The sequence below is a fragment of the Tupaia chinensis genome, unplaced genomic scaffold, assembly GCF_000334495.1.
Source record: "Tupaia chinensis unplaced genomic scaffold, TupChi_1.0 Scaffold144016_1, whole genome shotgun sequence".
NCBI classification, from domain to species: domain Eukaryota; kingdom Metazoa; phylum Chordata; class Mammalia; order Scandentia; family Tupaiidae; genus Tupaia; species Tupaia belangeri.
In genome coordinates, this window is record NW_006203868.1 from 1,465,290 (window position 1) to 1,490,602 (window position 25,313).

Here is a 25,313-nt window from a genome sequence, read left to right on the forward strand (position 1 = left end):
TGCTTCCCTCAAGGAGGATGGCCACACCGCAATCCCTTCTCCATTCTCTGTCTGAGATTTTGGGCACTCATGCACACACGTGCATGCACACACACAAGCCCAGAGTGATCTTCAAGCTGCCAGGTTCGGGACTCAAACTGCAGTCGGCCACGTGAGAGTCCAGCACCTGAGCCACCATGCCACCTGCTGGCCCCCTGAACACCTTGAAGAGAGCCCCTCTGGCACCAGGCACTGTGAGGGCTGGTTGGGATACCCGTGTCTCCAAGTGAGCGCTCTTGACCGAGAATCCCAGAAGCCCATTACTGCAGGCCTGGGGGCACTAAGAAATAAGTAGAAACAAAGAAAAAAGGCAGATGTGATCCTCTGTGTGAGGGCCTGGTACTAAACATTCTACGGGGGACTATTGGTGCCACAGCTAATAACGATTCGAGTTCGATCCAGGGCCCTGGCAGTAACCACAGGGAGAGTCCTCTCTGGTCCTGGTGTGGGTGCTGCCTCTCAAGGTCCTTCTCAAAGGCCTCCTCTCCTGTGGTTGCAGGTCTATCCTGACAGGGCTGTTGCCACCAACATCGGGGACTGTGCTCATTGGGGGAAAGGACATTGAAACCAGCCTGGACGCGATCCGGCAGAGCCTCGGCATGTGTCCACAGTACAACATCCTGTTCCACCAGTAAGTAAAACAGCAATGGAGACACCAGCCCCACCCCCATGCCCTGGCCTCACCTCTGCCTCTCAACACACATGTTCTTTCTTTTCTTTTTTGAGAGAGGTTTTTGCTCTAGGGCACGTGTGCTCGCCAGAAAGACAGAGAGAAACAGAGAGATAGAAGGCGAGAAATCACCCCCAGAGGGGATGGCCACACTGCAATCCCTTCTCCTCCATCCTCCTCTTGGGATCTTGGGCACACACGAACACGTGCCTGGCGTGAGTTTAAGCCACCGGGTCTGGGACTCAAACCACGATTGACTCAATGGGAGTCCAGCAACATAGCCATTATGCCGTCTGCTGGTCCCTTATTAATTTTTTTTTTTTTTTCCCAACACACATGTTCTCTAGAGCCCAGCTCAAGGATGCCAGGTCTGGGCATAGGTGGCGATACTCTTGTTTAGTTTCCCTGTGTTTGAGGTCTCTTGTCCCACTTGCAAGGTGGAAATGGTCCCTTGGGATACAGGACTGTGCCTCTGGTGCTCTGAGCTGAGGTCTGCCCCCTCAGAAAAGTGACACCACCTCTTCTCTGACAGAGTGACCGACCATGGGCCCCTTGCTCAGCCCTGAAACATTCTTCTTAAGGACCAAAGAGAGGAGGGCTGCCGTGTCTCTGTTTTAAAAAACAACAATATTGCCATATGTTTATCACTTATGAAATTGTCTTTTAGGTTTATTTTTTCAGAGAGAGGCAGACAAATAGGTGCCCACGATGAGGTGCTCAAGCCGTGATCCGCTCCATTGTCAGGCAGCCCGGATCAGGGCATGTGTGTGTGCCGTGTGCTCAGGGAGGTCCTGGCATGAGAGCCTTCCCCATGTGGGGCTGGTTGCATCACTGCTATGCCTCGCCTGGTCCTCTTTCCTTTTAAACCAAGACACTGAAGACCAAATTTTCAGGGTGCTTTTCAGTTGCCTTTTTTGTTTTTCCAGTTAAAGTATCTTCTATTTATTATTTAAGATGCTAAATGTGGTCATTGAGCAAAGAAGGAAGGCAGAAGAAAAGGAAGGAAGGGAGGGTGGGAGGAAGGAAGGAAGTATAAACAGAAAGAAGAAAATAAGTCACCTTAATTTCTCTCCCCAGAGAAAACCACTCCTTGTATTTAGTTTTTTAGTTTTCTCCTATACTTGTATAGATGTTCATACAGACTATACAAAGGAGAATGAAACTATGCATACAATATTCCAACCTGCCATTTTATTTTAATGTGATGGCTTTTTCTAACTGAAGGTATCATGAACATCTTTTCATGGCATTATATCTTCTTCTATAAAATAATGTTAATATTAGCATACTATTCCATTGAATGAAAGATTTTTTTTTTTTTGAGAGATTTTCGCTGTAGGGCGCGTGCGCTTGCCAGACAGACAGAGACATAGAGACAGAAAGCGAGAAATCACCCCCCAGGGGGGATGGTCGCGCCGCAATCCCTTCTCCTCCATTCTCCTCTCGGGATCTTGGGCACACACGCACACGCGCCCGGCGTGAGTTTTAAGCCACCGGGTCCAGGACACGAACCGCGGTCAACTACGTGGGAGTCCAGCGACATAGCCATTACTCTAACTGCTGGTTCCCCTGAAAGATTTTTTTTTTTAAGAGAGATTTTTGCTATAGGTCACAGGCGCTCGCTAGAGAAACAGCGACAGAAAGCAAGAAATCACCCCCCCCCAGGGAGGATGGCCAAGCCACAATCCCTTCTCCATTCTCCTCTTGGGATCTTGGGCACGCATGCGCATGTGTGAGTTTTAAGTTGCTGGGTCTGGGACTCGAACTGTGATCAACCACGTAGGAGTCCAGCAACGAAACCATTATACCATCTGCTGGTTCCTGAATGAATAAACTATTTAAGCCATCCTTTCTTGTTAGATATGTAGGTGGAGTCTGTTTGTTTTGTTTTTGAATCTCAAACAACACCATGAGGAATGCCTGGATTGCTAAATTTTTGTGTTTACCTTTAATTCTCTCCGTAAGATAAACTGCCAGGAAGGGGCTTGTCGATCCCCCATTGCCTGTCTCGTTGTCCTGTCCCCATAGCCTCACGGTGGCTGAACACATCCTGTTCTATGCCCAGCTGAAGGGGAAGTCCTGGGGTGAGGCCCAGCTGGAGATGGAGACCATGTTAGAGGACACAGGCCTCCACCACAAGAGGAACGAAGAGGCTCAGGATCTATCAGGTGCCTGGTATTGGAAAAAGACGGGGCTCCCGACGGCGAATCTGGAAAATGGGAGCGGGGTGGGGGCGCTGTATAATAGGAGAGCCCCCCAAGAGCTGGAAGTGCTGGGGAGATGTCCTGAGAATCTGAAAGCAGTCCACCTCTGGGCCATTCTCCACATGGAACGCAGCATCGCAGCAGCCTGGGCTTTATTCATTCTGCCGTTCATGTGTTTGAACTAAGAGTGAGGACAGTCTTCAAATGACTGGCTCCTAGGAGGCAGGGGTTACCTGCTCTTTGTTAAAGGGCCTGTACGTGACCAGGGTTTTGAGTGTTGTATGAAGATCTAAGGAGGCAGCTTCAAACTGCTGCCAGATTCAAGGGCTCCCTTCATGCCGCCAGCCCTGGGCCTTTCTCTTTCCTCGTCGGTCCCTCCTGTGACCTCCACCCCCCACCTCCCGTGCCTCTAGGTGGCATGCAGAGGAAGTTGTCTGTTGCCATCGCCTTTGTGGGAGACGCCAAGGTGGTTGTTCTGGATGAGCCCACCTCCGGAGTGGACCCATACTCAAGGCGCTCGATCTGGGACCTCCTTCTGAAGTACCGCTCAGGTAATGGCCACCCCCAGTGCCCAGTGCCCTTACTGAGGCCTTTCCTGTGGCCCCCCACCTCTGACACCTGGTGTTTGACAAGGGAATAATATAATAACAGCTGTAATTATACTCAGGTGGCTTAACAGCGAATCTAAGTTCCTGTTAAAACTTCCTGAGGATTTTACACAAATACAACCAGGGAATCACTGATGGAGCAGCCCACTTTCCAAGCTATTCTAGAAAGTTCTCTCAACCTGCAGCCCTTCTGTCAGGATTAATGGGTACAGCTCCAGGTGAAATTTCCCCTTGACTAAGGGAGCCCAAGTCACCTATAAACATCCCAGGAAGCGCCTTAGCTGTTGATGACCACTCAGGGCCAGGTGTGAGGGTATGAACTCGGTGCTCAGGGCCACAGAGGACTGCTGTAGGGGCAAATGTCTTGTTCTCTGTCACGACACCTGCCAGCTCAGATCCAGCTCCCCCCAGTCACCCGGTATTTCCTCAAGCCTTTCTCTGATGGTTTGGCATTCTGGAATCCTCACTAGTGCTGATGTTTTGCTTTGTTTGGTTCTGCTAACAATATCTCCAGTCCGTGTGTGTGTGTGTGTGTGTGTGTGTGTGTGTTGGGGGGGGGAGAATGTGTGCATGTTCTTTACAAAGACTGCAAACACAAAGTGTAATGGGCCAGAGATGGGGAGTATGGAGCCTAGTAGATGATGCCTGATGAGAACGAATGTGCCCTGTGGATGGTGACTTACTCGTCAGACCCATGCCTGACCAATAGGTCTGTGTGTGGCGATGCTCTCGGTATGTGGGATGCTCTGAAATATTAATTGTGTTATCCTAATATCCTGGAATTTGCTACAGGGTTAGCCCCATGTGTGTGTGTGTGTGTGTGTGTGTGTGTGTGTGTGTGTGTGTGCACGTGTGCCTGTGTGAGTGTGTGTGTGTGTTTATTAACTCCCAGTTGTTGGGATCCTATAACCAGGAGGTTGCTATCCATCCTCCACTAACCACGCCCAGGCCCTGCCTGGTGACCCCTGGCCCGCCCTTGCAGGCAGGACCATCATCATGTCCACACACCACATGGATGAGGCTGACATTCTGGGAGACCGCATCGCCATCATTTCCCAGGGGAAGCTCTACTGCTCGGGCACCCCGCTGTTCCTGAAGAATTGCTTTGGCACAGGCTTCTACCTAACTTTAGTGCGCAAGATGAAAAACTTCCAGAGCCAAAGAGACGGCTGTGAGGTATGTGTCTGCGCAGGGAGGGAGCCGTCCTGGGGAGAAGGAGCAAGCGTGGGGCTGCCACTCTGGACTTTCCTCCCCAGTCAAGTTCTAGGTGCCAGAACACACTTCCTTGTTGCTAGGACCTTCTGTAGGAAATTTCTTTTTTTTTTTTAAAGGAATTATTTTATTTAACTTTATTTGTTTATTTATTTATTTAAATTTTACCAGAGAAGGACAGAATTGGGGGCGGGGGGTGAGAAAGCAAGCCACCAAGCCTGGGACTCGAACTGCAGCTAACCGTGTGGGAGTCGAGCGCCCTTAACCACCACATGATGAGCATGTTCTGACCTCCTAACAGATGCTTTACCCAAAACAAAACAACTAGTTTGAAATGATCTGAGTGATTACATGCCAGTATCCCAAACTACGCACGTGGTTTAGTGTAACGTAGTAATTATAATCTTATTCTGTACGGTTAGATTTTGTTTTGTTTGTTTGTTTTGCTAGAGGGCACATTTACTGACCAGAGACAGCCAGGGAGAAATCACCTCCCAATGGGGCATGGTCACACTGCTATTTCTCCTCCTCCATTTCTCCATCTTTTGGGATTTGGGATACACACACACACACACACACACACACACTCACACGCACACACACACACACACACACACACACTCACACGCACACACACACACACACACACACACACCAGTGTGTTTTTCAAGCCACCAGGGCTGGTATTTGAATTGTGGTTGGCTATGTAGGATCTGGCTCCCTTTACCCTCCAGGCTACAGGGCCGGCCCAAAGTCAGAATATTTTAAGAGTAGTTGTTAAACCTTTCTTTCTTTTTTTTTTTATATCAACATTTATATTCCCTTATTAAACTTGAATTTTAGTGATAAATGAAAGCTAAGAAAAAGCCTCCTTGCAAACCATAATCTAAGCATACTCAAAGCCAAAAAAAATCTCAGGAGAGACCACCTCAGCATGTCAGGAGACCCAGGTCCAGGTCCGAGCTGCAGTGTGGATGAGCCATGTCCTCCAGGCACATTACTTAACTCCTTGTTTTCCTCCCCTCCTCTGCTTCTTAGGGACGTGAAGATAAATGAGATAAAGTATTACGAATGTGTAGGACCAGCAGTTAGCATAATGGCTATGTCACTGGACTCCCATGTAGTCGTTCACGGTTTGAGTCCTGGACCCGGTGACTTAAACTCATGCTGAACGTGTGTGCATGTGTGCCCAAGATCCCAAGAGGAGAATGGAGGAGAAGGGATTGTGGTGGGGCCATCCGCCCTGGTGGGTGATTTCTTGCTTTCTGTCTCTCTGTCTCTGTCTTTCAGGCGAGCACACATGCCCTATAGCAAAAAACCTCTCCAAAAAATAATAATAAAAAAATTTATAAAAGAAATAAGTATATATAACGAATGTGCTCTGGGCTCCCTGAGAGCAGGCACTGCTCACATTCAAATCATCATGGTTATGATGTAGCCTTACTTGTGCCTCTGGTTTAAGTGTCCTGTCCGCGGCCCGGTGTGTGCACAGGGAAGGAGGAGTGGCACTTCCCGCACAGGCAGGACCCACCGCCGTCACCTGATGAATGACAAGCCAGAGGGGTCCTTTGAGGGTCTGCTTCTCTGTGCACCTGATACACATTCTTCAGGATAGTACCAACTGGCCACACCCTCGACGTGCTCAGATGAATGAACAGATTAAACAGTGACTGTGTTGACCAACTTGGCGGCGAGAAACAAAGCAGGAGTCGGCCTCAGGGAGATGCCATCACTGGCATGGCATGTCTCTTGTCAGCCTTTCCCATGCATCTGTCGTAGGAAACTTGCAGCTGTGCGTCGAAGGGCTTCTCCAGCAGGTGTCCAGCCTGTGTCGATGAGATAACTACAGAGCAAGTCTTGGACGGTAAGGACTGGGGCAGGCCACTCCTCGGTTCCTGCGTGGTGACCATCTCCCAGAATTAGTTGGGATTTCTTTTTCTGTACCAACATTCATATTCCCTAATGAGTCCTGAATTCTAGTGATAAATGAAACTATTGTTGGGCATGTCCTAGTGTGATGTATTTTAAAGGGAGCAAAGAGAGCACTCTGTACTTCTCAGGCTCAAGGTCCTGCAATGGCTCATCTTTATCCTTGAGCTTCTCTCTCCTCTTCCTCTTTCTTCTATTCCCAAAGGGATTTTAAAAAAGAGAGAGAGAGAGAGAGAGAGAGAGAAATTTTTGCTATAGGGAGCATGCACTCGTCAGAGAGACAGAAAGCGAGAAATCACCCCCCTAGAAGGGATGGCCATGGCGCAAATCCTTCTCTTCCATTCTCCTCTTGGGATCTTGGGCACGCACGCACACACACACGCATCCCCAGTGTGAGTCCAGGACCTGAACTGCAATCAACTACATGGGAGTCTGGCAACACAGCCATTACACCATCTGCTGGTCCTTCCCAAAGGGATTTTAAAAGTCTTGCACCTAGGGGCCAGCAGATGGCGTAATGATTACGTTGTTGGACGCCCATGTAGTCAACTGCAATTCACGTCCCCTTCACGCCGGGTATGTGTGCATGTATGCCCAAGATCCTGAGAGGAGAATGGAGGAAAATGAGTGAGTACACATGTTTTATAGCAAAAATCTCTTTTTCTAAAAAAAAAAAAGAAAAGAAAAAGTCACGTCACTAAGCACCCTCTCCCTTTAATGAGAATCTGGTCTTTGTCCACTCTGTGCCCTTAAACATATTAAACTTCCATTTATTCCTAGGGTCCTCCTGTGATATTAGTTAGTGTGACATTAGTTAGTGTCTAGACAGAGATGCTTCTGAAAGTGCACATGGCACCCTCTGGTGGAACCTTGTCTACACACACAGCTCTTAGGGAAAACTGAGAGTCAGAGGTTGTACGTGGGGACTGCGAGTGGGGTAATGTCACACGCTCCTGTTATCTGCTAACTCTTCCCTTAGCTGTCCAATTGTTCAGTGCACGGGCGCTCTCAAGGGCATCCCCACCTCCAGGGAGATGCAGTAGAGAAGCTATTACTATAGAAACAATCATTCACCCGGTAGGATCGGAGCTCAGGGATCCAGGTTCGTGCCAGCACTTCTTCCCACTCTCCATGAGCACCACCCATATCACTAGTAGAGGTGTCTGCAGGTGGACCCCACATGTGCTGTAAGTCCTAAGTCAGAGCAAAGCCACACTTAGGTACAAGCCAGATGAGTGCAGGACAGACACACCTGCTTATCGAAGAAGAGGAATTTCCTATTTAGCACACTTTTTTTTTTTTCTAAATCTGAAAAATTTACTGAGTCCTGGTAAAACGAGACAACTAGACAAAAGTTACATTCTCTGGTTAAAACTCGAGGGAAAGTGTCCAGAGTTGTAGCATCAGTTTTCATTCTCCCAGCCTCTCTACACTAACAGACTTGGGGGTGTCCAGAGATACCTTTTTAGGGTGAGATCTCTGTGTTTTTTGGCTAGGCTGCCCTGCCGTGGGTCACCCCTGGCTTTCTAAAGACTCCTCTTATACTAGAAAGAATCTTGGCCAAGAAATTTAGACTTAAAAAAAAAATAATCAATACTAATATGTTTAGTTAGCTCCACCAAAATCAAGTTGGAAACAAGGCCACTTGGCTGGGATTATATTTTTTAAAAAAATATGATTTCATTTCTAAATAAAGATTTTCTTTGTATAGCATAGAGATCCTGGGAATGGTGGGAAGTACAGTAAGTAGTTATGCCCCAAATAAGGAACAGAAGATCATGTTAACCTCCAGTTAACCACGCCGAGGATTTTCACTCACTCACACACCCACCTACCCCACACATACCAGCAGGCCTCGCTGCCAGACGCTGAGAGCCTGCCAACCTACAGGGCTACTTTGGGAAAGGCTGACACATCTAAGACACAATTCCTGGGAATCCAGCAGCTTCGGTTCAGTTTCCTTCCTACTAGAACAATGGCCGTGACCCCTAGAGAACTATGAGGGCAGAGCTACATCCTCAAGTAAAGAACTCGCCAGCCCCTGCATGAAGTCATCCCAGAATGACAGACAACCCCGTCTATGTGCAGGGTTGTCATAGAACAAGCCTTCCAGTCCAGCTAAGCAAAAGGACGTTGGCTGCAAGCCACGAAATCCCTCCGCATGGGTCATTTTTAAAACAAAGAAAGAAAAGAACTCACTGGGAAGCCTGACTCTCTCTAAGAGAACTGCTTTCCAAGGGGCTGTGCATTCCCAGAACCCCTTTCCCTTTGACCTGCCTCTTGCAATCATGTGCCCGGAAGTGTCTCTTCGAATCCACGCTTTGACGTTTGTAAAGTAAGTTTTTAAATGTTAAAGTAACATGTTTGCACATAAAATTCAGTTCTGACTGGACAAGGGTGTCAGGTAAATACTTGATACCTGTCTCTGGCTCATACTCATGCTGCTTACCGCACCCTCCAGCCACTGGCCTCTCTATGGCTCTTCAACGCCCTTTGCCACTTCCTGGGAACAGGGTGTTGAGTTTTGTTTGAGGAAACTGGTGCAATCCCAGGTAAAGTGCCATGGTTTTCCACACCGTTAGGTCAGACGTGGGTGTGTGATTGAGGAAGGGGACCGCTCACTCAGCTCGGTCACCAGTTTCAGGTAAGCATCTTGGGCGAATCCCCTATAGCTTGGGCCAGACCAGAAAATGATGCTACTTTGACTTCCGTCACACCTGTGGTGAGTGAGAATGAGCAGCAACCATGACAAAACCCTTTCTTACCTGAGATGATGGTCACCGTAGCGGTTGTGACGCACACTCACCCGTGGGCCCGCACTTACCAGGGCTCTGTGTATATTAACTCGCTCAGGCCTCGCAAGCAACAGCAGAGTAGGTACTGATATTTCTCCCTTCTCATAGAGGAACTTAGGTATCTCCTGCCCACATTGGATTGGATGAAAGAGGAAACTGCAGAGGAGTCACATGACCTCCCCTAGGTCGCACGGCTAGCCAGCAAGGAAGAACTTTTGCTTCCATCTCCTCCTCCCTCTCAGTGGCCATCACGGGACAAATTCAGCTAAAAACAGACTCGATGAGTGTTGCTCTTTCAAAAAGTCACTGCTGAGTGACAAAATGCCCTTTCCTCCCATGGAAGGTAGACGGAAGTTGGAAACCGAGGCCACCCAACAGTCTCCCAGGTTCTGGAAAGTATGAGTGGGCCTCAGTCGTTTTTTCTTGTCCTAGGGGATGTGAACGAGCTCACAGACGTGGTTCGTCACCACGTGCCAGAGGCAAAGCTGGTGGAATGCATTGGTCAAGAACTTATCTTCCTTCTTCCAAATAAGAATTTCAAGCAGAGATCGTATGCCAGCCTTTTCAGAGAGCTGGAGGACACGCTGCCTGACCTGGGGCTCAGCAGTTTCGGGATTTCTGACACTCCCCTGGAAGAGGTAAAGCAGAGATTCCAGCTGGGTTCTGTCAGGTGCCAGAAGAGGCAGTTCTTTGCAAAAATCTAACACCACAGTGAAGTTTTGTAAAAGCCAAAAGCTATAATTCCTCCACCCAAGCATAGCAGCTCTCTTCATTTTTGGCTTACTTCCACCTGCCTTTGTCCATATGCATACATACTTTACATAGTTGTGGTCACCATGTGCTTACATTTTTGTATTTACAGAAGACTATGTTCTTAAAGAGTCATAACATATTTTCTTCCCATTATGAAGCAATGCCCAACAAAATGGAGCTCAGGTTAGACTTTTCTGATGGGGAAATGCTAAACCACATTCTTTCTTTTCTCCTTTTTGGCAGATCTTTCTGAAGGTCACAGAGGATTCCGATTCTGGACCCCTATTAGCTGGTATGGCGCTGGAGCATGTAGCTCCTTCCTACGCTCCTACTCCCAGCTTTCTCTTGAAAGTCTAAGGAAAAGGCCATGAAACAGCCAAGTAGGCAAATATTCCTCCACAGTATCTGACTCCCAGATAATAGTCATTTGGATTCTTGGTGCCTTTGAGGGACAAAGGAATGACAGACTGCTCTGGTTCGAGTAGGGACACTCTAGATGAATCAGGGTTCTCATGGAGACCAGGTTGGCAGCTTCATCCCCAGACTTCTCACCCCTATCTCTCCTGACCCTGTCAGGAGGCAGGGAGGGCGGGAAACTGCCCCTCCAGGGGAAACTAAGCTCATAGAGGTTGCATGACTTGACTAAAGTCCCACAGGCTTCCGGGTCTTACTGTCTGGTTTTAACTCTCAAATCTAGAATCCTCAATTCCACACTCTCCCTGTGTCCTGTTTTTCAGATGGTGAAGTGCATTTGTTTCGATTGAACTCAGTTTTAGAGGATGACATACTCTGATCTTGTCTCCAAAGTCTGAAGGAACCTGTAGCTGTCCACTGGGACCACATGTTGCATGGCACAGATAGGTGCCACTTCTTAGGTGGTGACTAACAACCAGGGATGACTACAGATTTGCAGAAAGGCAGGGACAACCCAGCTTTGTGGAGTAGTCCTTGGCTCTGGCCTGGACAGTGGACTTCCACCTGGATGGGGCCATCAGGGAGAGAGTAAAGCTCAGAGGAAAGAGGTGAGGTCAAACCAGCAAAGGGGAGAGGCAGCAGGGAGCCTACCATAGCAGACATCCAAGCTGAGCCCAGAACAGGAAGAGAAGGCTGGAGAGTGGGGCCTCCGACAGGGCAGCCAGCTGGCCTGCGGAACTTCTACCCTATTCTGAGAGCCAGGGCTGGGGTCGGTGCTACCCGTCACCAGGACCTGTACATCCCCAGGCTAGAGCATTGTAGGTTTCTATGAACGTTAGATAAAAGGATGACTAAGCTGACCCAGCTCCCTTACAGCTAGCTGCCTTTGTCCTGAGGGCCTTGAGGAGGGTTAAGAAAGGAACTGGGGATCAACTAGCATCCTTTAGGCTTTCTCTGGTGTCCAGCCATAGATAGACTGCAAATGAGCTTTAACCACTAACAGCAAACTGTGACTTCCCTGTTTCAAATGCTTGCAAGAACTTACAAAGCATCTCCACATATGTTATCTTATTTAATTGTCAAAACAATCCTGCAATGTGTTCGTTCATTTCACAGATGAGAAAACTGATTCAGGCAGGTTGAGTCACTTGCCTAACTGTATGCATCCTGTAAGAGACAGGATTCAAGCCCAGGTCTCCTGGCTCCTTGTTCATGAGTCTTTTTACCACTTTTCATGACCTCGAAGAATTCAGAAAGAGGGAAAGCCTGTAGCATGGTGGTTGAGGCAGCTGTATCCCACATGGCCAACTGCTTGGGTCAAGTCCCAGACCTGCCTGGCAGCTTGAGAAACATGCCAGGCACATGTACAGGTGTGCCCAAGATCCTAAAAAGAAGGGAAAATGGGAGAGAATAGATTGCAGCATGACCATTCCCAATGGGGGCACCCTCTCATGTTCTCTCTTGCTCTCTCTACCTCTCTGTCTCTCTCCATTGAATGCATGTGCCCTCTGGCAAAATAAAAAAAAAAGAATTCAGAAAGTACCAAATTGACTCTGATTTTTAATTTTTAAGTTAAAAAAATTTTAAATGTATTTTGTTGTTTAAAAGCTCACATAATACACAAAGTCTTAAATCCCCCTTCCTATTTCACCACTACTCCTGTCCAACACCCCCTCCCCAGTGGGGGTCTCTGTAGTCAGCTGGAGGGTGGCATTCTTCTAGTGCTTTGAAGTTTCTTTCTTTCTTTTTTGAGAATTATTTTATTTAATTTTATTTATTTATTTATTTATTTTAATTTGACCAGACAGGGACAGAGTGAGAGCAAGAGAGGGAAAATAAGAAAGCAAGTCGCCAGGTCTGGGACTCAAACTGCGGTTGGCCATGTGGGAGTTCAGCACCCGTAACCACCACACCACCCGCTGGCCCCTACTTGGCAGTCTCTTGTGTGTGTACATAAGCTCTCATTTTTCTGCAGTTTCTTGTGTGTGTACATAAGCTCTCATTTTTCTTTGTATGTGATATATGACCTTTCTAACATGAACGTGATGTTAGTGCACATGTTGCTATGGCCCTCATGTTTGGTTTAGTTTCATGTTTTACTGAGTTATATCACCTGGACTCCTCACTACGTCAATGCATATAGAGTTATTTTATTCTCTTTAATGTTAACAGATAAATTTTAAGCAATTTCAGGTGATTCTAAACACAGTTTACACTGGAAAATACATTTTCTGATTATTAACCAACTTGGCCTGACATTTTGTTGCTAATTAAGAAAAATGGTAAACGAGCTCCAGACCTTATGGAGTTTTATTTGCAGAATTTCTTATTAATTCAATCTCACAAACCAGGTGGCACTCAGCAGAAAAAAGAAAACCTCAGCCTCCGACAGCCTTGCTTGAGTCCCAGTGAGGAGGCCAAACAGACTTCGCAGGACTCCAACGTCTGTTCTGCAGCAGCAGCTGCTCCCCCGGAGGGTCAGCCTCCCACAGGGCCAGAGGACCCCCGCACCCAGCTCAACACGGGAACACAACTCTTACTGCAGCACGTGCAGGCGCTGCTGGTCAAGCGGTTCCACCACACCCTCCGCAGTCGTAAGGACTTCCTGGCCCAGGTACCAGGCCAGTCTTCCGTGGTGCTCTGTCGCTCCTCCCACGGCCTCTTGTGCCTCTCCTGGCCTGTCCGTCCTCTCTAGACCATTCTGCGCATCTGGGTTCTGTCAGCTTTGTTTCCTCCTTGCCAAACCTTATTTTAGTTCTGGGTAACACAGGACTTCTTTGTAAGTATTGGCCCTCAGTTAGCAGAGAAAATAGAATAACAGTGATTATGTTAATCTTGGCTTTATTTCTACAGTGAAGGTTAAAGTCATGTTTTCATCATTTTTGCAATGGTCCTATGTATCAAGATTACTGCCCTCTTCTCTTGTAATGTTTTTACTCAGAAAAAGAAACACTGATTCGAAGAGCAGTGAGTAAGTGACTTGCTCTTTGCTCTTTGAACCACCCTTTAACCTGCGGCTGAACACTGGCCTATCTTTAGATGCCCCGGGGGCTACCAGAACTTTCTGTTCTCTGCTCATCTTGTCTTTGCACACCCTACCTATAACGCTCCCTTGGAAGCCTGACCTTTGCCCGGCTATAAGATTGCATGGTAAACATTTGAAAGATCGAGTGTGAGTGCCTGCGTGCGTGTGGGCATGTGCACATACATGCACATGCATTCATTCGTGCGTGTTTAACCCTCACACAGCATAGCCACTTTCCATATTGATTCTCCCACAGATTGTGCTCCCGGCTTCCTTTGTGTTTTTGGCTCTCATGCTTTCCATCGTTGTCCCTCCTTTTGGTGAATATCCTGCCTTGACCCTTCACCCTTGGATGTATGGGCAGCAGTATACCTTCTACAGGTGCGCAGACTCAAACCCAGAGGCTCCCCTTCACCTGCATGGGTGTGCGGCTCCTGGCCACCTGGTTGGTAGGGCTCTGATTGTCCCATTCCCCGAGACCTTTACCAGCATAGAGGAGTTCTGGGACTGGCCTCAGAAGGGAAGTCAGGGTACCTGCCACTTCCCGGAGGGTGATCAAGTGGACTGCTTGAACTGTTTGGGGAGGGGAGCAAGGAAAGAATGTAAAGCCAGGGTGGGTGGGTGGCTCGCCCTCTTTCTGAGGCATATACAACATGCCATCAGACCACTGGGTGTGTTCAGGCAGCCTACCCAACTCCCAACAGGCCTCCCACCTCCTAGGGCAGCTTTCAGTGCCTCGCGTACATGCCCAGCCCAACAGTAACCGCTCCATAAACACTTTGAATTGCATGTCGGCTGCTTTTGTCCATTCCGTCCCAGTCAAGTGTCCACCTGGTAAGACCCTCTCACTCCATCTAGCATGGATGACTCGAACAGTGAGCATCTCGAACTGCTGGCGGATGTCCTCCTGAACAAGCCAGGCTTTGGCAACCGCTGCCTGAAGGAAGAGTGGCTTCCGTAAGTCCCCGTGCAGCCCTAACACCAGCGGTTGCCTGGGAGCCTGGGAGTGGGGAAAGGGTCTGGGATGGCAGGGTGACACGTAGCCCCTACTCTGTATTACATGGGTCACTTCCGTATCTCTAACCACCACCCACCCAGCTGCCCCGGGTGTGTGCAGGGCATCCACTCCCTCCTGCACGTCTATGTTACGTTGACGTAGGATTCCCTATAACTTACTGGAAAGGCCTATGGACAGAGGAGGGAGGGAGATTAGGGATCCCCCACCGTGTACTTGGACTTCGGGTGGCATCAATCATATGTATGCCTAGCTCTCAGTGACTGTTGAATGTATAGAGAAGGGAATTACAGGAGACAGTTAAAATCCACCAGGAATCCTAAAAGTTCAGTATAATTTTAACTTCTTCTCTCATCCAGTCTTTTTCAAAGTTACCAATAAGAACCAAGCAGACTAATTTCAATTTCCTTTTTCATTGGTTTTATCTCTCAACAGCTAGAGCTACTAGGAGAAAAAGGGAGATAAGACAGTTCACAAACCAGATAACTATTCCCTGAGCCCCCACCTACTCACAGTCTTGGTATTTCTTGAGCAGAAACTAACCTCAAGAGGCTAAGAGGACAGTGCATGGGTCTGATGAGGAGAGGCCGAGAAGAACAGGGTTGGGCACTGTTTCTCATTTCTAGGGATTTTTTACAAATCAATTTTAGAACTGACTGTGGAATATTTTCTTGTGTTCCATAAGGGAGTACCCCTGTGGCAATTCCACCCCCTGGAAGACTCCTGCAGTGTCCCCGAACATCACCCACCTGTTTCAGAAGCAGGAGTGGCTGCCAGAGCACCCCTCACCGGCCTGCAGGTGCAGTACCAGGGAGAAACTCACCATGCTGCCCGAGTGCCCCGAAGGTGCTGGAGGGCTCCCACCCCCTCAGGTAACCAGGGGTGCCCTGAACTGGCCTGCAACCACAGGGACTAGGGAAACACATGGTCCCTCCTGAGTCTCTAGCCAACTAACATTTTAGACTGACGGCTGAGTGAGGGACTGAATGACAACCTAGGTCCTGTCAGAGGGGCTTGTGGGAAAGCCCTGTCACTGTCAGCTGGAGGAAGACACTGAGAGCTTAGTTTTCTACCAAACACTTCCTGTTCTAGTTAGTAAGAAAACATGTTAAATACTTAAAAAATCAAGCGAGTCATACATGCTCATTATAGAAAAATTAGAAAACACAAGTCAAAGTAAAAGAAACGTCATTTGGCGATAACCGCCAATATTTGTTTATTTTTTGCCAAGCAGGATTATCTTCAAAATATTGTTTTGAAACCTGCTTCTTCTTTCTTTCTTTTTTTCTTTTTTGCTAGAGGGTGCATGCACTCAACAGAGAGAGGAGAACCCTTCCATACACCCCCCAATGGAGAATGGTCACGCCTTCTCCGTCTCTCCCTCCTTTCCGGATTCCAGCACACTCACATGCACCCAGCAAGTTTCTCATGCCACTGGGGCTGAAACTCAAACCACATGGTCAGCCGTGTAAGATCTAGGCACTCTAATCACCAGGCTGTGGAACCAGCCCCAAATCTGTTTTTTTTTCACTTAATGACATATCATGAATATACATCCATGTCAATAAATATCTACTGACACCATTTGAATACCTGCGTCCAATTCCACTGTTCAAATTTACTTTAAATTATGTAACAAATCTCCCATTTGGAGGCACTTGGGTCATTACTAAATGCATGTACATTGAAATGCAAACTTGTTAGCAGTCTTATTAACAGTTTTAATTAAGAAGTTTGGCATGTGCTGTGCACGCTCACACATGGGAAGTAGCTAATCTTTTGCAGGGATGTCAGTGATCTTGGCTCTGAGCAGCAAGCATCCTTTCTCAGAGCTCTAAACTCTGCAAGAGCTCACAGCGAGCCTTTCCTGGAGATTCCAGAGACAGTGAAAGAGGCTGGCAGTCTCACTTGTCTTGGTTTGAGAATGGGCCTCCCAGCTGATGTGCACAGAGCAGAGCCTCAGACAGCCCTCTCTCAGGATCTGCCAGAGAACGCACAATTCCCAAAGAGGCAGTGTGGGGTAGTGGAAGAGAACAAGCAGAGGAGGCAGAAAGGCAGGGGTTAGTCTCTTGGGCTCCCTGAGCCTTAAGTCCCTCGCCTATAAATAGGGGATAATGGTACATTTTATAGCATCATTATGAGGATTGAATGAAATAATGTGAGAAAAGTGTTATTCAGGAGTAGATTCAGCTCAAGGGATGACAACTCCAAACTAACAGTGGATGAACAGGATACAACTTGTCTCTCCCTCCTGTAGGTGTGTGTGGGGTCCACAATGTTCTATTCTGTTACTAGTCTGTGGTGTGTGTGTGGGTCCATGATGTTCTATTCTGTTGCTAGTCTGTGGCGTGTGTGGGGGTCCATGATGTTCTATTCTGTTGCTAGTCTGTGGCGTGTGTGGGGGTCCATGATGTTCTATTCTGTTGCTAGTCTGTGGCGTGTGTGGGGGTCCATGATGTTCTATTCTGTTGCTAGTCTGTGGCGTGTGTGGGGGTCCATGATGTTCTATTCTGTTGCTAGTCTGTGGTGTGTGTGGGGTCCATGATCTTCTGTCCTGTTACTAGTCTGTGGTGTGTTTGGGAGCCATGATGTTCTATCCTGTTGCTAGTCTGTGGTGTGGGTGGGGTCCACGATGTTCTATTCTGTTACTAGTCTGTGGTGTGTGTGGTGGCCATGATGTTCTATCGTGTTACTAGTCTGTGGTGTGTGTGGGGTCCACGATGTTGTATTCTGTTGCTAGTCTGTGGTGTGTGTGGTGGCCACGATGTTCTATTCTTTTACTAGTCTGTGATGTGTGTGGGGTCCAGGATCTTCTGTCCTGTTGCTAGTTTGTGGTGTGTGTGGGGTCCACGATGTTCTATTCTGTTGTTAGTCTGTGGTGTGTGTGGGGTCCACGATCTATTCTGTTACTAGTCTATGGTATGTGTGGTGGCCACGATGTTCTATCCTGTTGCTAGTCTGTGGTGTGCGTGGGGTCCACGATATTCTATTCTGTTACTAGTCTGTGGTGTGTGTGGTGGCCACAATGTTCTATTCTGTTGCTAGTCTGTGGTGTGTGTGGGGTCCACGTTCTATTCTGTTGCTAGTCTGTGGTGTGTGTGGGGTCCACGATGATGTATTCCGTTACTAGTCTGTGGTGTGTGTGGTGGCCACAATGTTCTATTCTGTTGCTAGTCTGTGGTGTGTGTGGGGTCCACGATGTTGTATTCTGTTGCTAGTCTGTGGTGTGTGTGGGGTCCACGATGTTGTATTCTGTTACTAGTCTGTGGTGTGTGTGGTGGCCATGATGTTCTATCGTGTTACTAGTCTGTGGTGTGTGTGGGGTCCACGATGTTGTATTCTGTTACTAGTCTGTGGTGTGTGTGGGGTCCACGATGCTGTATTCTGTTACTAGTCTGTGGTGTGTGTGGGGTCCACGTTCTATTCTGTTACTAGTCTGTGGTGTGCATGGGGTCCACGATGTTCTACTCTGTTGTTAGTCTGTGCTAAACAGGCCTTGACCTCATGAGCTGTGATAGCAGAATCAACTTTCCCAGCAGCAGAATGGAAGATGGATGAAGGAATTTAAAAATGAGGGCAAAGTGTGCAAATGTGGGGCGTTTCCCAAAGTGTCCACATAGCATTTATTTACTACTGGCCAGAACCTAGCATTAAGGGACATTGGGGCTATCATCTTTATTCTAGGTAGCCTTCTACCCAACAAAACTGGTTATTACCATGGTGAAAGGAAGAGCAGATAATGGAGGACAACTCCATTTTGCCATAGCCCCTGTCAGTTACTGGCTTGTGAGTGAGTCTATGTTAAAGACCATCCGATCTTTCTCTTTTTCTTATTCTCAAGCATATACCTGTGTACTTCTCAAGCACTGTAAGTACATTCTCCTCGAGTCACAACTCAGTCTCTGCAGCTCATAGGCATCCTTACATCAGGACTCAGGGGCTTGTCTCAGTTCTCTGTGCCCCAGCAGGAAGCTTTGCTTGGCTCTGGTTCGCAGTCAAGTGCCCGGGTCTCCGGGGGTGCGTCTGCTCAGATATACCCAGTGTCAGGACCTCATCAGGCTTTGATCAGGTACAGTGAGTTCTTGGCTGTGAGGGGAGGACAAGCCTAGGTACATGGTGACTTACTTCCTAAATGAATTCCAACCACTAAACTGCCTGTCTGACTTAGAAACCTGTCTTCAATCGTACTGGTCCATGGACCCTGGGGGGAATGAAATAGGCCACAGGAGCTATAGGAAAGGGAGACAAATTCCTGTTCTTATCTCTTGCTTCTGCACTTCCTCACTATCCTTCATGCCTCTCTTTGGAGCAAAATCGCATGTCACACATCTGCACAGGAAGCGCTCTGTTCCCTCCCTCTCTCTCACATGCACACACCCACTCACCCCACTTCTCAAATGCAATCTCCCATCCAGTGAGAGAGGTGGGCCTGGCTCAGGGGTAGGGAACTGTCCTCATCTGGGAAATGGAGGGAGTGGATGCCATTGTCGCTAGGGCCCTTCCTGCTCTTACCTCTTTGAATGGTAGCGGGTCCTAGGGTGGAAACACTCCAAGCCTGACTTCCCGCAAGCATGAGATCAGTTTGTAGCAGTATTTTATCTGACAGTTTTTAGACAACAAATGATCATAAACTTTCCCAGGCATCAGCAACTGCTCCAGCCTGGATTCCAACAGGAGCTTAGCAATGCCGCTGTCAGCTTGAGAAGCAGAGGGCTATGGAGCCTCACAGATGCAGTTCAGAGCCTAGGCCAGCGTCCCCCGAGGTCTGTAACCCAGTGCGAAGCAGCCGGCTTGTCTGAACCTTAGTTTCCCTATCTGTAATTAAATGAAGAAGTCTTCTCTTATGACGATTTTAGGGTTGAGTGAGATCGTGTAGGCCGTGCATGGAACACAGTGCCTGTCCCATGGTAAGCGTTCAGTGGATGCTCGTTCTCCGCTAGCAAAGAGAGGAACAAGGTAGGAAAAAATACACCAAAGAGGGAAAGTCACATGGGAAGCTTTATAAAAGTTAAAAGAATGGTACGTGTTAACGACAGTTTAATGCCACCTCAAATCCCCTTGGCTACTTTTCCGTGGCACTTTGAACACAGCAAATGCTTCCGCCCAAGGCTCATGACTGACCTGTGAAATGAGCTGAGAAACGAACACTGTTTCCAAATGTAAAAGAATATTGCCACCTGGTGGCCGGACTCATGTGCTCTTGAATTCTCCGAAATCGTTTCTTCCCTAGCTTCCAGTCCTAGATGGATTTTTAAAGTGATTTATAAGTGGCAAGGCACTATTCAAATGATTTTATTCACATCACAAATGGCGTGCCAACTACCTGTCAGGTACTTGTCTGGGCACTGGGACCCAATAGCCAATAGTCGGGGAACGTCCTTGCTCGCACAGAAATTATGTCATTCGAGAGGCTATCAGATAAAAACAAGCCACCAGCTCCATCAGGGAATTAGTGCAGCAGTGTGTTATGACAGAGAGACTGAGCCATGTGAAGTGGCACAGGTAGGCTTCCAGGCAGCATGACCCTCCGAGTGCAAAGATTCATCAGGAATGCGAGGTACCATTGACAAACAGAAAGAATGGGTAAGGGACGAGGGGGTAAGTGGCCACAGGTGAGCTCAAAGAGGGAGCCAGATTGCTTAGGGATACACCAGCCTTAGTAATTAATGGGTTTGCACTTGATCCTGGGGTTTGTTGGAGAGGGGTAAGCAAGGCAACTAAAGTATTCAGATTTACATTTTTTATTTTTAAATTTTTTTTGCCTTTTTAATATGATTTTTATTTTTACACTGTGCCATCTTTTTGTTAAAAAATTACAGCTTTAACGTACACAGTTTATCCATCCTCTGTCTAAGATCAAGTATAGTAGCTGTTCTTACCAGATTTATATTTTTAAAGCTGTCTGTGGCTACTGGATGGAGAATGGAATGTGGAAAGTCAAGGGTGGAATCAGGGAGACCATTCTGGAAGCCTAGGTGTTAGCTTGGCCAGGTGGTGGTATTGGAGGTGGAGAGATGTCGGTGCATTGGAGATTGGTGTTGGAGTTTACTGTACCTTGTCAATGGATTGGAGAAAAACAGAGAGATCAAAGGCAACTTCCACATGGTTGATGCAGGAACTAGGGAGAGGCCTGTGGTCATTTACTATTTTCCCAGAAGCTGAGTCTATAATGATTTTTAAAGAAGAATAAGCAGTTTCACAAGCTGTACAGCTTGTTTGTTTCGCACACTCAAATCCCAAAGTAACTAATGTGAGTGTCTCATTGCCTCAGAGAACACAGCGCAGCACTGAAATTCTTCAAGACCTCACAAACAGGAACATCTCTGACTTCTTGGTAAAAACGTATCCTGCTCTTATAAGAAGCAGGTAAGAAGAGACCCTTTTATACTTGTGGTCCTGGCTCCTTGTAGAAAATATTGAGTAGGGATGGACGATAATTTACTCTTGTGATTTATCAATGATCCAGGAAGCAGAATATTTTCTTTTGTATATAATTTGAGGACCTCAAGTTATATAGAAATAAAATGCAACTAAAGATTAATTTTGCTTTTTTGTTTTTATGTTTAGGGCAAGCAGTCTTCAAGCTTAACCCAACCCATGCATTATTAAAAGCGACATCAGAAAAGTATAGAATTTATTCAATAATGCAGCCTTCTATTTTAAGAAATTGAGATAGACAAAGCTTGGAGGGAGGAATAAAAGGGAAATGGTGGAAAACAAAAAGAGTAGCAGAAGGAAAAAGGAAGAAGACCGGAAAACATTAGCCCAGGTAGAAAAGGTGCAACAGCGTAGTATCTGAGGGTGTCCACCAGGGAGGATTAGCCAGGTAAACTGTTGCTGTCATGCTCTCACTGCAAGCTATCATCTAGCAACATGCCCTCTGAAATGCCATGACACACTTTAATAGGGACCTAGTTCTCTCGGCTCTGCAGCCGTTCTTATCAAGCCTCATTCCAGGATCGAGCAGCTTAGACAGCTCCTATCAGAGCAAGCGGCTAGACAAGAGCTCACAATGGAGAGAGGACCGGAAGCAAGGTCCAGTCCTCACATGCTCTTGGGCTTTAAAATAAAATGTAACGTCTAATTTTAGTAGTACTTTTAATTGCTTCCAATACCGGAGCCTTAAACAAGGGATAAACAGACTCAATTAACTAGAGCACACTACAGGTGGGAAGGCAGTTAGCAAAGTGAAGAATGTCAGCAAGCCCCAAGTAAAAGCATTGTGTGTAGAGATGATTCTGCGATGCAGTAAACAGCAACCAGCCCAAACGTTTTCAGCAGCAAATTTGCAGTATGGAATTTTGGCTTTTTGTGTTGATGGTTAATGATGATGGTTCATGAGCTTGAACACAGAGGTCTAGAATTGGTGTCTGCTCATTTCCCATCTTGTCATTTATCCCTAACTATCTGAAGTCAGCGTCTTACCTTTAGGCTGTAAGTCAGGACTTCTAATCTGTACAGATGGGTGAGGCAGAATATGTTCTTTTGTATATAATTTGAGGACCTCAAGTTATATAGAAATAAAATGCAACTAAAGATTAATTTTGCTTTTTGTTTTTATGTTTAGGGCAAGCAGTCTTCAAGCTTAACCCAACCCATGCATTATTAAAAGCGACATCAGAAAAGTATAGAATTTATTCAATAATGCAGCCTTCTATTTTAAGAAATTGAGATAGACAAAGCTTGGAGGGAGGAATAAAAGGGAAATGGTGGAAAACAAAAAGAGTAGCAGAAGGAAAAAGGAAGAAGACCGGAAAACATTAGCCCAGGTAGAAAAGGTGCAACAGCGTAGTATCTGAGGGTGTCCACCAGGGAGGATTAGCCAGGTAAACTGTTGCTGTCATGCTCTCACTGCAAGCTATCATCTAGCAACATGCCCTCTGAAATGCCATGACACACTTTAATAGGGACCTAGTTCTCTCGGCTCTGCAGCCGTTCTTATCAAGCCTCATTCCAGGATCGAGCAGCTTAGACAGCTCCTATCAGAGCAAGCGGCTAGACAAGAGCTCACAATGGAGAGAGGACCGGAAGCAAGGTCCAGTCCTCACATGCTCTTGGGCTTTAAAATAAAATGTAACGTCTAATTTTAGTAGTACTTTTAATTGCTTCCAATACCGGAGCCTTAAACAAGGGATAAACAGACTCAATTAACTAGAGCACACTACAGGTGGGAAGGCAGTTAGCAAAGTGAAGAATGTCAGCAAGCCCCAAGTAAAAGCATTGTGTGTAGAGATGATTCTGCGATGCAGTAAACAGCAACCAGCCCAAACGTTTTCAGCAGCAAATTTGCAGTATGGAATTTTGGCTTTTTGTGTTGATGGTTAATGATGATGGTTCATGAGCTTGAACACAGAGGTCTAGAATTGGTGTCTGCTCATTTCCCATCTTGTCATTTATCCCTAACTATCTGAAGTCAGCGTCTTACCTTTAGGCTGTAAGTCAGGACTTCTAATCTGTACAGATGGGTGAGGGGAGACGGCAGCCTTCACTCCACACTGGCGTGGCATTACCATGTTTTCTGACTCTGATGTGGCACACTGGCCTGACATCTGACTTGACAACAAGGCCACTCAGAAAGCCCAGCATGAGGGATGTGACTTGAAGAGGAAAATGTGTGCATTCTGGGTCTGCCCTGGGGCTGGGTGGCTTCTATACTGTTTGGATATTAGGAACTGCAAAAATACCACTGAAGACTAAGACAACCCAGCAGTTGCTGAGGAAGGAACATTAACAGTGTTGCTATACTTGTAGTATTAATTGCACTTTATTTTGACTTTCAGCTTAAAGAGCAAATTCTGGGTCAATGAACAGAGGTAAGAAACTATTTTTATGAGAAATTAAAATCTCAGATTGGTCCATGTAAAATAATTGCATATACAAAAACACACCTCAAAGCCCTGGGGTGGGCTACTCTGTATGTGCTCAGGAATTCACAAGACATGGAAGGCTATCAGCTGAAGGACACCCCAGACTTAGAAGATGCTTACAGTGTATCTCCTCGGGGGGTATAAATGGCAGATGGCATTCCCTGATAAGGAGTTCCACAGCATTCTCACCCAAAGGGGGCTCTAAATTCTCCAAGTATGTAACAGTTTAGAATACTCCAGTGAGTGGGACTCAGACCTAAGCTCTGGCCTATTTCCTTTTAAGCTTCAGGAGTCAAGCTCAGGCCTAGACTCACCCCATTCCTGAAGCATCCTGGGGACTCCAGTGGTTCCAGAGATTTGGAGAATCTTTAAGGAAGTAGGCCACTGGAATGCGTGCAGGGCTGATGCTGACTTGCTTTCCTGGGCAGATCTAGACTATAAAAGTAAAATCTAGTTTTTCTCATAAGGAAGTGGTGGGGCTTCAGCTGAATCAGAAAGTGGGAGTAAGAGGGCAATTTGAGGCCCTGAGAAATAAAGATCTCCTTTGTTTTATTTAAGTGGCAAGTTACATTTGTTAAGTTGCAGGATTAGCTTTTGTCCTGCCATAGAAGAGTTTTAAGTCATAGCATGGCATGCTCGGATTGGTGTTTTAGCCCAATCCTTTTAGGCTTCCAGCATAGTACAGAAGATGGAACCCAGGTTAGGCCGCTATTAAAGAAGCTAGAGCAAGAATCCAGGGAGGAGATGGTGGGGCCTGCCCAAGCCAGGGTGGGCTGACAGATACTGAGAGAGAGGGACAGCAGGACCTGGTCCTAATTAGATGAAGGTGCTTCTGGTGCTGCCAGAAGTACCCAGCACAGAAATCGTTGGCTGAGGTGGGAGAGGAGTTAGCAGAGACTTCAAAGAGAAGATGACTATGGAAGATGAGTTGGAGTTGGCCACACGGTCAAGAAAGGGAAAGCCCACCCCAACACCCCGCTCCCCCACCCTGGAAAGCTATCAGCCCACAAAGGCAACTGAGACCTTCTGGAGCTCCAGAAATGATTCCGCACGGCCACACTGTGCCACTCAGAGGAAGGTATGAGAGAGGGAAGGCAGAGAGTTGGGAGAGGCAGAGACCAGACTCAGAAGTATCTCGTGCACCAAGACATCATCCTGGAGGCAGTAATGGAGAGAGCTAAAAGTTGGTTTGTAACGTGAAGCAATGTTGCTTGCTGGTCTAGACAAACCCCCTCACAACGAATGTCCAAAACCATGCATAGTACCAAACCCCACACATACCATGTTTTCTCCCATACATATAAGCCTATGATCAAGTTTAATCTATAAATTAGGCACAGCAAGAGATTAACAATAGTTTCTAGTGATAAAATAGGACAACTCAGGATACCATAATGAAGTTACACGAAGGAACTTTTCTCTTTCTTTCTTAGTGCACTATCTTGTACTATAGTCACCCATTTTCAGACTATGGGTAACTGGGACCATGGGAAGCAAAAACCATGTAATGGGGGCTTTTATACATGTTTCCCCCATAGAAACACAGAGAACTACTGGTGGCGTGAAGTTCATGACACCGATGTGAGACTTTCTTGTCGCTTTGGCAGGTATGGAGGAATCTCCATTGGAGGAAAGCTACCAGTCCCCCCTTTCACTGCGGACACACTCGTGGGTTTTTTAAGTGCTCTTGGCCAGATGATGAACGTGAGCGGGGTATGTAAAATAGACTGGAGATTTGAGAAGGATTTTTTGACTTGCTTAATTATCATAAAATACAAATGA

The 25,313-nt window shown here is 46.9% G+C and overlaps 1 protein-coding gene across 12 annotated transcripts in view; it reads left to right on the forward strand.

Moving 5' to 3' along the window:
* The window catches only part of ABCA4 (ATP binding cassette subfamily A member 4), a 79,102-nt gene that overhangs the window by 23,381 nt on the left and 30,408 nt on the right, over positions 1–25,313 (forward strand). For 11 of the 12 annotated variants that reach the window (XM_014583050.2, XM_014583048.2, XM_014583046.2 and 8 more), the window contains 14 exons: positions 2,738–2,877; positions 3,327–3,464; positions 4,504–4,697; positions 6,513–6,597; positions 9,890–10,095; positions 10,454–10,502; positions 10,948–10,950; positions 12,976–13,238; positions 13,906–14,030; positions 14,508–14,606; positions 15,350–15,536; positions 20,936–21,030; positions 23,445–23,477; positions 25,139–25,244. In XM_014583050.2, coding sequence (XP_014438536.1) covers positions 2,738–2,877; positions 3,327–3,464; positions 4,504–4,697; positions 6,513–6,597; positions 9,890–10,095; positions 10,454–10,502; positions 10,948–10,950; positions 12,976–13,238; positions 13,906–14,030; positions 14,508–14,606; positions 15,350–15,536; positions 20,936–21,030; positions 23,445–23,477; positions 25,139–25,244 — 1,723 coding nt within the window. The remainder of the gene's footprint in view (positions 1–2,737; positions 2,878–3,326; positions 3,465–4,503; positions 4,698–6,512; positions 6,598–9,889; positions 10,096–10,453; positions 10,503–10,947; positions 10,951–12,975; positions 13,239–13,905; positions 14,031–14,507; positions 14,607–15,349; positions 15,537–20,935; positions 21,031–23,444; positions 23,478–25,138; positions 25,245–25,313) is intronic. The other variant, XM_014583043.2, reaches the window with a different exon arrangement.